Source organism: Falco naumanni, chromosome 3 (genome assembly GCF_017639655.2).
Source record: "Falco naumanni isolate bFalNau1 chromosome 3, bFalNau1.pat, whole genome shotgun sequence".
NCBI lineage: Eukaryota > Metazoa > Chordata > Aves > Falconiformes > Falconidae > Falco > Falco naumanni.
In genome coordinates, this window is record NC_054056.1 from 78,823,315 (window position 1) to 78,837,517 (window position 14,203).

At 38.3% G+C, this 14,203-nt stretch overlaps 1 protein-coding gene and 1 long non-coding RNA gene across 2 annotated transcripts; one reads left to right on the forward strand and one right to left on the reverse strand.

Moving 5' to 3' along the window:
• Positions 1 to 334: 334 nt before the first annotated feature.
• Positions 335 to 14,115, reverse strand: COPS5 (COP9 signalosome subunit 5). Its single transcript, XM_040588189.1, has 8 exons — positions 13,836 to 14,115; positions 13,484 to 13,718; positions 10,653 to 10,781; positions 9,406 to 9,471; positions 7,852 to 7,937; positions 4,900 to 5,011; positions 4,013 to 4,161; positions 335 to 737 (listed from the first exon to the last, which is right to left on the reverse strand). Exons 1-8 carry the CDS (start codon positions 13,994 to 13,996, stop codon positions 653 to 655), a joined length of 1,023 nt encoding a protein of 340 aa, XP_040444123.1. The 5' UTR covers positions 13,997 to 14,115; the 3' UTR covers positions 335 to 652.
• On the forward strand, positions 10,789 to 13,284 carry LOC121085480. The gene is made up of 2 exons (XR_005827077.1): positions 10,789 to 11,094; positions 13,172 to 13,284. It is a non-coding gene; the product is annotated as an uncharacterized LOC121085480 (long non-coding RNA).
• Positions 14,116 to 14,203: the final 88 nt, after the last annotated feature.

Here is a 14,203-nt window from a genome sequence, read left to right on the forward strand (position 1 = left end):
CAAAATGTCCGTAACGAGCATGAAGCAACAAACAAAATACTGCTATACCATGCATGAACGTATCATCACTGTAAGAAGAAACCACTTCTAGATGGACCAGTAAAACTAAACCAGGAAAGGCTCCATTAGATTTAATAACTTGTTAAATGATAAGCAAATGGGATTTAAATTCTTGAAATAAAACAGAAACAAAAAACCTGAGAAACAAAACTTCTTACACTGCATAGGTTACCTATCTAATCTACTGGAGTGGACAGAACTTTTCTGTGGAACAGTAAGAAAGAGTAAGAGAAGATGAATGTTTGCCAAAAAAATTCAAGCCCCCAAACACTCATGCATTTTCAAAATTGTTTTATTGCAGTTGGATAATAGAGATAAATACCTAAGAGCAAAATCCAGTAAGTCACATTTATTTTTGCTTTTGGAACAATTCTCCAAACTGGTTGTGTTTTATGATAAAGAACAAAAAGTTGCACTACATTTCAGAACATTTTGTTCTTTAAAACTGGTCAGACAGGTGGGAAATATTAAAGTACTACAAATTAAATGAGTAATTTTCCACTCCAGCTTCATTTCCCAAATTGAACAAGTCCAAGCAAAAGAAACCACGACTTTTTCTGCTTTGGAGATGCGTATCAGCTGGTGATGCACTTCAAGCTATATTAATTTGATTAAAAAGTTTATCCTTAATAACCTGAGACATCAATCCATGTATAGCTTCTATGGTGGTCTTGCAGCTGAAAAACAAGCATAAATTCAACATTGGCCAAACACTAGGCTAAACTGTCATTTTGTCTGAAGATATTCAGCTGTTTTGGAAGTTCAGGGTGCCCATAACCCCATGAATCTTAACAACTGTCCAGAAAGGAAAAGTCACACACAGCAATTTAGCCATTGTTGCCAATAGCTTTTTGGTACTTAAAAAGCAAACTGACAAGCACTATACACACAAAGACCAATTCCAGAAGACTTCTTTGTCTGTCAGTTTAGGACACCTTACATTAACAATAGCAAGTGAGCTCTGTAGCCATCTGAACCAAAAAAATGATTAAAAAACAATCCCTGGGGGAATGGAGCTACCAGCTGTTATCAATACCTGAAGGCTCTCACTGTTCTCTACTTTATCTCCTTGCCCAACTCCAGGCCAGCAATGCACAGTAACCATAGCTCCTCTGAGAAACTTTACAGAGAACATTAAAGGATATGTGTATAGAGCTGATCAGTTATTACTCCAAATATGAAACATGTACAAAACCCCCAAAGAGCTGGAAGGATTCCTATTGATCCAAGTTGCATCCAGTATGGCTCGCTCGGGGATGTAGGGTCAAGCTAATAAATAAAAATGTCTCAAAACAAAATATACAAATGCAAATGATGGATCAGCCCTGAAGGCATGGAGAATAGGCATACATTACTACTAGATAAAGGAATCCTCCACAAAGGAAGCCAGCTTGGAGCACAGATTGGCCAATGCACGCATACTCTTAGAGAACAGCTCTTAAGAGATGTGTATGTACAGACATGAAGATATCATACAGCCAAGCGTAAGCACCTTTGATGTTAAAGTTTTACAGCGTTCTTCCTATAAAAGGTACACCTGATAGCCCTTTAGCAAACTTTGCAATTTTACTTCCTGAAAGTAATTTAGGTGCCACTGCATCAATTGTCCTGGTGTCTGCACAAGTCTTCTACTGTCTTTTTTCTTAGGAAAGATTATTAGTTGAAGAAAAACATGGATCTGTAGAAGTGTTACAATCCATTTTGGGAACTACAGTAGCCTGTTACACAGGAAAGCAGAATTGATGACAACAATCCCTTTCAGTCTTACAATTTATAAACGACCGATGATTACTAAATAAAAACAGGAAACAAAAAATCGCTGCAAGAAATAATATGGTAGGATGATCAGAGGAGGAGTTATTTCTTAGAGTAATTGTAAACATGTGAGAGTCATGTGAAAATAAAATGCCATCAGTATTATGGTACACCAACAAGGGATCAAAATCAAAGCAAACTTGTCAGCAACTCCATCTTCCTCATGGCTTTAAAGCATTGCTATTGTAACTGTTTCACCACAGGAACTTGGTGTTATCACTTAACATAGCTGTTGGGAGTTAGCAAGAGCCTTCCACTGCAAATGTATTCTACAGCTAAAATAAACTAAATGAGTATTAACTTCTGTAAAGTCAACCCTCCTCCTAAGTCAAACGTGTTTGTTAGAAAAGTTGTACAAGCTGTTTACTTTCCGTAACATGGAAACAAATGCACAGAAGACACTAGCACAACAGCAATGCTGATTCCATTTAGCAACGACCATATTACATTTGCAGGTATTCCCTCACTGCTTACTGTGGAACAAAGGATGACTCCTCTCCTTATTAAAGCAAAGTCCATGTTCACCCGAGTCATACTGAACAAGATGTAAATAAAATAATTTATTTATAAATCAAGTCTCTTCACAAAAGGCTTCCGTTTTGTCTCTTGATTTTTTTAGCTAACATTAAACTTGCCACTAATCTGGTATCTCAAAAATCAGCTCCTTAGTAAAGTTTGTACTATGGCACACATTGCTAATGGGGGCAAGGTGGGTGGGTGGGGAAGAAAAAATACAAGAAACTGTTCTACGTATCAGGATAAAATGATGAGCAAGAGGACCAGGAAGCCACCAGATCTGGAGCTGAACATCCTAGATTTTATGCCATTTTTTTCTGTCTGTTCCAAGGGATTCTACAGAATTGTTCCTTATTAAATGGAATTCTATCTCACTCAGAACACTCCTAAGATGCATGCAGGTGAGTCCTGTCTTCTCCACAGATGGACCTCAGATTGTACTAGCATGTACAGTACAGTACTTCTTGGTTTTCAAAGTCTGAAATTTGCCAAATACAATGTTCTTGAACAGCCCAAGATACTGTATGACTTGTTGGATACTATTACTCTTTGTTAAAGATTTTACTTGGAAAAACAGTAACCGTAACACTAGATAGTCTAAGCACACATATTGTTCTTAAGATTATTGGGTGAAAGATATTAGTGAGAAGCAAATTTTGTACTTCAAAGTTCACAAAAGAAAAGGGCTGATTACCAATAAACATATAAGGACACTGAGGGAAGACACTACAATGGCTTTGAAATAATGCTGTACACTCAGTGGTGGTAAGTTCATTAACTGATAATAGCAAGTATTTGCTATCAGGCAGGGTAGCTAAATATAAAGGCCAGAATGTCTGTAAATCTACTTCTAAAAAACCCCCAAAACCCCAACCCCAACCCAACCCAAAAAGCCACCCTTCTTTGTTTGTGGGAAAAGGATGTATTAATTAAGAAATATGGAAAAAAGGGACTTCTTAAATATTTAAAGTGAATGGAAATATTACACAACTGTAAACTAAACTTACTGGACTGTTAGCACTAACTCTTAAAATCACATTCTATATAATAATATTATTTACTGTTAGTTTAAACCTCATTAACCACATAAAATGTGCTATTTTCTAGCAATACTACCATTTTGCATTTGACAGAAAACATCTTTTTTGGTTTGCCATCTACTGACGCAATTTAATAGGGATCTTTTGTTTAATAAGCTATTTATTCCAGAAACAAAGATTGAAAAGCCATTTTAGGTGTAGTAAAGGCTAGATTTTCTTATTCCTATCTATAATCTGATCATTCCTACCTATAATTAAGGTAGGTTACAATTAAAGGCATGATATAAATTCAAAACAAAACATCACTTTTTACAGGGATGAACACATGGATGCATTAAACTAAAAGAGAGTAGGTTTAGATTAGATATTAGGAAGAAATTCTTCATTGTGAGGGTGGTGAGACACTGGAACATGTTGCCCAGAGAAGCTGTGGATGCCCCAAACCTGGAAGTGTTCAAGGCCAGGCTGGATGGGGCTTTGAGCAATCTGGTCTAGTGGAAGGTGTCCCTCACTGTGGCAGGGGGGTTGAAACTAGATGACCTTTAAGGTCCCTTCTAACCCAAACCATTCTATGATCTTACCTGTCTCTTGTTGCTTTTGCAAGTTTGTCTTCTGATTTCTTATCATGAGTCTCTAAACCCAGCATGAAACTGCCCCTTCCAAGCTGAGCTTCTGACTGTTCTAATTTTTCAGACAAATCAAAGACTTGGCCAGTGGTGTAGTCTGCATTCTTAGGAGAAAGAAGGCAATAAACATACTGAATTCTAAGCTATAAATTCCAGCATTTACACACAAAATAAACAAAATCTGAAAACAGCTTTTAAGACTGTAGCACTGCACATTTTAACCTGTATCTGCAATTGAAGTGATACAGAAGTGGCAACAGAAGCTGACAAATGCTTAATGCCTAAAGCCTGAAATGAGCACTCTCTATTACTTTCCACCCATGACCTAAGTTACAAAAGAATAAGTGAAATTCAGTTGGTTCTACGACAAGAAAAGGTATACCATCGGCTTTTGCAGAAGGAAGTTTTTGATGTTGAGCTGTACATTGAAGGTCTACCTGCAGTATTTATGTTGCAAGCTTGCTGTAACAGTTCAACTGGTTTTTTTGGGTTTGATTTTTTTTTAAAAAAGTGTTTACTTATTCAATAGCACTATTTTAAGGCATACTATTCATTACAGTGCTGTAAAGAGATACAAGGTTAAAAGGTGTTTAAGACAAAATCTAAGCATATAGAGAATGCAGTAAAATTAAGTTATTCTCACCTTTTACTTTTAAAGAGCAGATATAGGAACATTCCAGTATTTATGATTAAGAAAACCTTCCTTTCTTTAAACTGACAAATAGATTCATAATGTGGGATCTATCTATATCAGTGTCCCATTAAGCATTTTACAGTAGAGGGTCTGGCTTTCAGCACTAATGAATTCATATATGCACATGACAGCATACCATGGTACTTACAGTAAGCAAACTAGAAGAACTGAGAGTGTTCACCCAGTACTTGTTCCATAGAAGCTCAAGCAATTTACGATCCAAAGATGATTTAAAGTACGAGACTTCTAAAGCATAATACCTTTAAAAACAAACACGCAAACAAAATAAGCTTTCATCTAAATGTGTCATTTTCCTTTAACACCTAAAGCACACGTATCTCAAAAAAAATCACTATCAATGGCAAATATCTTCAAAAATTTGAAGCACTGAACAATAAAAGTTACCCTCAGTTCCAATTCTAACTCTAAAAGATTTTCCAAAAGTGTTTCATATATAGCTTTAACACAGGTATACATAATCCCCACACATATTGCTGTGTTCTCTTTAATGAGATTGCAAGTTTTTTTAAATTATTCTCTTAACAACTTGTGCAATGCAATGATTCTAAGATCTCTAATACTATAATTGCCACTTACAGATGGTTACAGTTCTGCATATATCACCTCTAATCAATTAGGAACGTCTGACAGAAGTAAATGGTACAAACAGGCAAACCATCTTACACTCTACCACACCCATTTTAAAAGCCAGGCTTTAGTGGTGCTAAGAATTCACAAGAGATGATAAAGCAGACTGAAAGCTGAGCTATGCAAAGTCATTGGTGTCGGTAAATTACAGCAACATTAAAGAGCTATATTAAACTTAATGTTGATCAGGAAATTCCCAAGCAGGCTATCAATAATCATATTATCTCTTGATTGCTCTGGAAAATTATTTTGCTTAGCATTTCTGTAAGAAATTCCATCTGAGATAACAATGCTTTGAAGTTCACCAACACACAACACTAATATTTCTGTGATAGAACAAATACCTTTATTTCACATATATAAAGAAAAATGAGGTAGCAGGTCAGTTCTTCATACACATGTGGCACATTCAAAGTGAAATCCAAGTTGTTTGAGGAACTGTGTAATAAACTTGCTTAAAAAAATAAAATGGAAGCAGCTGTATTTGGGCATTGAACACCAATTAAAAGAGAGAAGTTTGACTAGGATTATTCAGACTGCTACTATGAAGTCACTGGCATTCCAAACAGACAGGATCATTAAGGGTCTAGAGAAGCCTTATGATGTGCAGCTGAGGGTACTGGGATTGCTTAGCTTGGAGAAAAGAAGGCTCAAGGGAGACCTTACTGCTCTCTTCAGCTACCTGAAAGGATGCTGCAGTGAGGTGGGTGTTGGGTCTCTTCTTCCAGGTAGGAAGTGATAGGGCAAGAGAAAACTGCCTCAAGTTGTGCCAGAGGAGGTTTAGATTGAATATGAGGAAAAAATTTTTCACCAAAATAGTTGGCAAGCACTGGAACAGGCTGCCCAGGGAGGTGGTTGAGTCACCATCCCTGGAGGCATTTAAAAGACTAATAGATGTGGCGCTTAGGACAGGGTTTAATGATAGACTTGGTATCTAGGTTAACAGCTGGACTCTATGATCTTAAAGATCTTTTCCAGCCTAAATGATCCCAGGGTTCTATGATCATCATTCAAGTTCTCAACTTTTAATTCTTAGTCAGACTACCCATACTCCTGAGAGGACACCACCAATCTAATATTTTGTATTATCTGTAATGCAGTAATGTGATGCATTTCCAGGTTTTTTTTCTTCTCTTTGCCTAACAGCTTTTTCCTTCTGGGAAAGACTGGAAAATATTTTCTTGGTCTGGAAGGAAAGAAATGGCTTGTACAAGAAGCCAGCTCCCTGAGATGGAGATTAGAATGATAACTATTAAGCACTTCCAACTTCAAAAAAAACCACCAAGCAGCTCTCCCAAACCAAACACCTCTAAAATAGAAAGGATGAAACATATCTTCCTTAAAAGCATGGGTTTATTTATGGCTAATGCCAGACCTCTGAAATGACGGGAACATTACAGTTCTGCAAAGATTTCTGTGTAGCTACTGTTATGGATTTTTCCTCAAATTGAATAGGAAGACTAATTCCAACTGTTTTAATTTCTTCATCTCTTCAGGGTCAAACTTTGCACGCAACTATAAATGCACTGGCAACTATAAAGTGCACTGAAGAACAGATATCCATGCAACAAAACTGTGGAAAAAACTACGCAACAGTCTACAGGACACATGGGTGTCAATCAGATCTTCCAAGTTCTCTGTACACAGCTGCTTAAATTGTAGGGCCTGTCAAACACCTGAAGGTAGAATTGAAACCAGGCTGTTATTGAAAGAAGCAGTCCCATCTTTCCTTTGCAAACCCTGTGTCTCCAACATCTGTCTCTACTTTCCACCCCACCTTAGCTTAACCAGCAAGAATGTATGTGCTTCCACAAGTTGGGCCAGATCATGGAACCAGACCAGCAAAACAAATGCCTTGCCAAGTAAGTAAATGAAGGTATGAAGCAAGGAACACGTGGCTGGGATAGAACAGTTAAAGAAAGAATGGTTAAAACTATACTACCTTTTTAATTAATGGAAAGTAAATTAGCAGGACAGAAAAAGCAGTGATTCTTCCTGTTGCTGATGTTACCTTTGAAGCAGTTCCTCTTTCCAATCCTACCAAAAAGACAGAAAAAATCTTAACATGCCCAGTGATGTAGGATAACAAGATGCATGGCACTTGCCACTACTCCGAAGAGCTGACTAGGAAGATTACAGTCTTCCTAGCCCCACTGCTAAGTCTATATCTGACCCTTTCCTCCCTGCCCTAAGAAAAAAACGCTACTTAAAAGGTGTTCAGGAATGAACTGCTAAAGCTTTTAACAGAGTTAATCTTCATCTTTGTGGCAGTTCTCCCTTAAAAGATCTCCTGATAAACAACAATAACACTTATTCAAAAAACAGTGCTAAAGCAACAAAGAACTTTTAGACTTGAAACACTTAAAGAAATGTACTTTTCTGTACTGAATCACTAACCTAAACACAAAAATTGAGAACTTGTGCTAGAGTTAGTAGTTGTTATGTTACTTACTGTTTACAGTGCACACCAAAGTCTTCTATTTTATTAAGTGGAATAGTCTGGTATTCAGAGGGACCTTCATCTGGAGGTTTATAGCCCTAAAAATTAAACAAAGGGCAAAAAGGACAGTAATTATGGGACTTTTTAAAATGCTTAAACCCTCTGAAAACACTTCAGAAAAACTCTAGTTTATGCAATTCTACTTTATTCTTCCTAGGGAAAATGGAATTTCCCCAGTAGCCTGAAATTTGGAATCTTCTTTTGCCTTACCAGTAGTCATTACATTTTCAGGTCAATCAGAAAGCATGTTGGAAGTAAACTAGTAGTCACAGTTGAGATTTTTCAAACAAGTAAGATGGCAAGCTATGATTAGGTAATTTCTTAAATCAATGAAAGAGCAAACTTCTTCTAAGACAGTATTTCTCTACCTATTCTTAGAAGTTATTTCAGTCCTTTTTTGAGGGAGGATAGGAGGCATGAGAAGAGGGAAGAAACAGCCATGCCTTAGATATGCCTTAGGGATACCTAACATCTCAGTTACTTATATGGCCAAGATGGTGCCACTCACAGGTACTAACTAGGCAAGAATTGCCTGCAGACCACCATAAGGACTCCCTAACAGTAGGCTTCTAATACGCATTTTGTATATACAGTTTGGTTTTCAGGTGCAGGATTCTTCTCCCTGCTCAAAATTCTTGAAGTATTTATGAAGTGGTTTTGCCTATTGAATTTTCTCCTGAATCACAAACTGTTCTAAGAAGATCTCTTGTATATTTGTTCAGAAAAGTAATACTTGAATGCAGCTAGGAACCTCTCACAAACATTACTGTTAATTACAGTTTTACTAGATGTCAGCCTGAACTTCTTGATGAGTCAATAATAACTGGATACTTGATATACCTGAACTTTTATTAGATTGAAATGAAATAGCACTGTTGTATTTCTGCCAGAAGTATAAATAAAAGACTGCATTTGGAGATCTAGATCTCTAATATTTATGTAATTCTCTAGGTTTTAGCCTAACCCTTCCATATTGTATAATTAACTTTTTTTTGTACATTATTTTGTGAAGATTTGTGGTATTTATTAAAAAGACTTAAGTAGATAGTTTTGAGTCTTCCTTTCCTAAAATGGAAAGCAGATCAAAACATACTAAACATGCTATTAACATCTGGGTTTAGGTGTAAAATATGTTAAAGAATTAACATGACTATTTTGATGAATACCACCTACCACTATATCCACTAAAAAATAGTTACATGGAGCTATATAATAAGAACAGCTCCACTATTTAGGCAGTCTACTTGATTTAATACTGCCAAAAATCTATGAAAAACAAACTAGAAGTCAACCTTTGTAAATGTAATCAATATCCAAAGACATGCAATAACCAATATATCAGCACATCTTTTTCTTTTAGAGTCTTTTCTTTGTGAATGAACAATAACATACAGTAGAACAGAGCAGATCAGTCAGATGATCAAACTACAGTAATTGTTAGAATCAATCTATTACTGATTTAAAAACAGTTCAGTGATCACGTACTAATAATTTTAACTATTTTACCTTAGGATATGTCCTAAATGCTCCAAGATTTACTTTTCCTGCAGATATTGTTCTTGTTGGATCAATCTGTAGAAATACAAATAATGCTTGTTATGTGCATTTTATAAATTATTACAGGCATAAATTAACCTTACAGTAATTCTATTGCAGAAATATAATTAGTGCATATTGTATTAGTTTTGTTATAAACAGTACTTTTTCAGTTGGCGCCTGTTGGTATGAGACTCTCTGAAAAGATGGGAATATTAATAGCCTTCTGTGGACCATGTTTTCAAACTCATTTTCTTTTATTTCCCAAATACTTTACAGAAATTGCACTTAAGAACAATCAATAAACCATAATAAATATCTGCATTTTAATCTTATAACCCCTAGAGGTAAGAAAAAGTATTATGGGATCTGCTGCATATTCCTAAATACAGGAAACTAATGAAGCAAACTCCTTGCAAACATATATACTCATGCCCTGTTTAATTTTAAAAGCAATTAAAAAAAGAAGGGGGGTGGGGTGGGGAAGGGGGGAAGCAGTCCCAAGGAAAGTGTTCTGAATCTGTGAAACTATGTCATAAGAAAACACGCATGGTGGAAATACTTCTTAAGGGTCATGTGTAATTCCATCAGAGTTATACTCCTGACTAATTTCAGTCTTTTTCCCTTTATTTGCTTCACTAGTGATGGTTATACAAGTATTATTTAAAATAAGGTTTAGTTTTGATTTCAAATGTGATCTGAAGCCTGGAAGACCTTCAAGGGCCTGAAGAGTTTCTTTGGATTTTTTTTTGAGATATGTCTTCTACCTGTACTATGCTACTAATTTAATTTAAAAGGCATTTTAGATGCAAAGTAACAGAACTTTGTGAACACATTTTGTTCTATTTCGACAGAAGCAACAAACACAACAAAAGAAACAGATTTTTGTTCTGTTGCAGGAGATTGAATATGGGTTGCTCAATACTTTTTTTTGCGAAAGTACCAAGCAGAACTTTAAGTTAAGAGTGATGTATGGATTCCTACAGAGATACCACACCTGGAACAATGCAGTGAAAACGGCCTCAGTAAGGAATACCACTGGTTTGATCAGTACATGGCCAGCAAAGCAAAAGGAGCAGTACCAATTCAAAATTTGGATCTAACACTTCCACCATGCAAAATACACACTACTAGAATGTTAAGTCAGAAATGTACAAGTTATTCTCCCCTCAGCATAGTTTGCTATGCATTTTTATCAACTATCAGCCAGTACTTACAACGACTGCTACAAAGGGTTCTTGAAATTGCTGATTAAGCATCTGGGTACTGACATCAATTCCAGAGAGCCAGCAGCCATAGCCAGGGTGACTGTGATACCAGCCGATTGCATTTTCTAGACGACCAACCTAACAGCAGTGAAGAAAAACACACCCAGTGTTAATCTCCATTCCAAAAATATCAGCTGCCCTCTATTGGGCCTTTCTGCATCGCACAACAGGATAAGGACAGAAAGAGCACACACAGCCTGTGATGCTAACTTACTAAACTAAATACTAAAACCATGTCTTATTTTGCTGAATTATTTTCCAGAAACCATACAACTTGTAAGATTAGCATTCTCTGTTACAACTACTACCACAGAACAAAGACCTTCAAGGAGCCAGGAGCTCCTTCTTCAGCAACAGCTGAAGTACAGAAGAGATTTCACATGGCAAGATGGTAAGTAAGCTGGGACTCCTCAGTGTGGATGAGAAATTTCTTAGGAGTATATATAAAGTTTATATAATCTCAGATAATGTATTGTATGTCAGTAGAGAACAGATATTAATTTTTTAGTACAGTAACACATCTCAGAGGCATACAGAGACATTATTGGTAGGTTTCAAAAAAATAACTTCAGAGGCATGTTTTCAAACTCCAGAAGTAACAGAAATTATTGCCAGAGCATGCTCTGGAAGCCAGAAGATTAATTTTTGAGATTTTTAGGATCAGAAAAACTCAAAACAGGAGTTTCCAAATAATACCCCTGGCTATCTGTACAAGTACTGGAAGAAAAACAAACAAAACAAAAACCCAAACACAATAAACACCTATCACACCTAATTTTGTAATTCTCTCTCAGGAATTGCTTACTGGCTGCTCCATACCGAGCTGAATAATTTTGGTACAACCCTATATGCCAGTTCTTAACTGTGACTTGTATGTGTGGATGCATCACCTGCTCGGTTTTGCCAAACACTAAATACATCAGGGAGGTTAAATCAGAAAAATATTGAGATGAGACAGAACACCCAAACTGCCTACTGAATGGAACAGTTATTTTATTTTTGAATTGGTGAATACTATTTATATTTTCTTTACAACTCCCATAATACAGATATAGACACCAAGAAAACACTAAAGAACGTGTTATTTTTCAAAGCCGAATAACACATTTTAACTTTATTAACACCAGATCCTGCCCATGGAGAAGCAAATAACTAGAATGTTGGTGTCTGTAAAGTACTTATGCAGGGGAATATATCAACTTGCAATCTAATATTAAATAGAGCTATTCCAGGATCAACTGTTTGCCAAAATCAAGTGTGGAACGGTCAGCAAGCAAACTCTGCCAGAGCACCAGTAAAGCTGTGTAATTATATTTGCACACAAGTTCAATTTCAAAATTGTGAAACCAACTATAGACAAACTGTACAATATAAACAACTAGAAAAAACTTTTCCTATCAAGGAAGTACTCCTACATAAACATGGACTGTTTTAAACATAAAACAAACTAAATGTATATGAGAAAAATACTAATTTTATGCTACATACTTACTATTTTCAAAACCATTATTTTTACCTAAGAACTGGATAGTATGAATACATGTTTAGGTAAAAACATCTTTCAAGTTACCTACTCTTCTGCAAAAACAGTATTAGCATCATGACATTAATAATTTTCAGATAAAAGGAACTAAATAAATGATTTCTAGATTTCCTCATAAACAGGGATGAATTGTTAAAACCAGTTTCAGGATATAGCTACTTCTGGATTATGTTTACTCTTTTCTGATGTTATGATCCAGACGAATTCGTATCTATTTAAGTATCTTAAACTGTATAGAAGGCTGTGAATACAAGTAAAAGTCTCCAAAATAACCCGAATACTGCTCCATTATCTCCAGTGAATAAACAAGGGGCTTCTGATTTTAGCTGGTTTAAAATACTTTGATGATTAAAGAAAAAGCAAAGGGCAAACTGGGCCTCAAAACTACTTGAGCTTGGACGGCTAAACATTTCAGTGCTTATTTGTAGTACAGGATTGCCCTGTATTGGAAGAAGCACATCAGTAGGTGCTCTAATACACTATGCTGGTTTCTACATCAGCCAAAGGTTAAATTTATATTTCTGTTATCCTTCTGCATGTGAGAATTAGTTTACTGCATAGTCAAGCTGAACATGACACGGACCTCTGGATACAGGGAGACAAAGATAGGCAACAGACATTTGAGTAAGCTCATATAAATTTCCGAGTTATAAACATGAATAATTAAGTTGCACTGAAATTTACTTATTCCTTCATTGGCATTTTCTTCACAAATGCATCTTCTTTATTTTTATGGAAAACAGCACTATGGCTATGCAGTAAGACTTCAGAAAGCAAGAATGTAAGAATAAATATCATATTCCTGATCTACAAATCGTATCTCTGACACGTACATATTTTATATTTAATTTTGCATACTGTTCTTAGAAACACATATTGTATCAGCTCTTTCAGAAACACGCTCTCTCCTCCTTCCCTCCACAAGCCACCAGATGCAGCCAAGAAAATGCTTCCTGAAGCAATGCAAGACGTTTGGAAAGGAGAACCCAGTACGTGATGACCTGCTGTAAGACACGGAAATATACACGTGAAAACGTTGAGAGGGCCCCGTGTTCCCGGCTGCTGACACAGCCCTCTCTTAGCCATTTCTGAAAAGAAACAGGGCAACTGGGCAGCCGCTTTCTCACTGGGGGTGGGGAAGCCTGCAAACCTCACAGCCTGTTCCGGCGCCATCAGCCCACCGGACCCGCCGCCACAGCGCGGAGGGGGAGAAACACCCGCAGCCGCCTCTCCTCACCTGCTTGGCGTTTTCAATGTACGCAGCCATGTACTCGTAGGCGGCCGCCTGAGCGTTGACGCGAGTCTCGGTGCCCTCCACCGGCAGGGCGAAGCTGTCCATGATGATCATGGTCTCCCCGTCCACCTTGCCTAGCATCAGCCCCATCACCTCCAGGTTGCCCCCCGACCTGGCGTGCATCACCATCTTCAGGAGCGCCAGCGCCGAGATCTTGCAGTACTTGAAGTAATGGTGGCTGCAAGGCAGAGGCCGCGGAAGCCGTCAGGGCCGGCCCCATCGCCCGGGCCGCGCCTCAGGCCCCCGCCGCCAGCCCGCCCGCCCCGCCGCCCGGCCCGGCCCCGCTCTCGCTCACTCTTTGGTCCAGGGCTTGGCCGCCAGGATCTCCTGCTGCTGCTTGCGGTCGTACTTGTAGATCTCGTCGATGCTCTGCGCCTCCTGCATGTTGTTGGCCAACTCCCACGTCTTCTGCGCCATCCCGCTCCCGGAAGCGCCGCTCCCCGCCGCCGCCGCCATCGCCCCCCGCACCGGGCCCGGCCCCGGCCCTGGCTCCCCTCACCGCCGCGCCGGCGGAACCAAGCGAGCGGGGGGTTGCGGGGAGGTGGTACGGTCCGCGCAGGCCCGGGGCGGGCGGCGCCGCGCCCCCAGCGGGAGCGCTCGGCTCTGCGCCGCGGCCGGTGCGAGAGGGAGCGCGGCCGGGCGGCGTGCGCTGGCGGGCGCTGC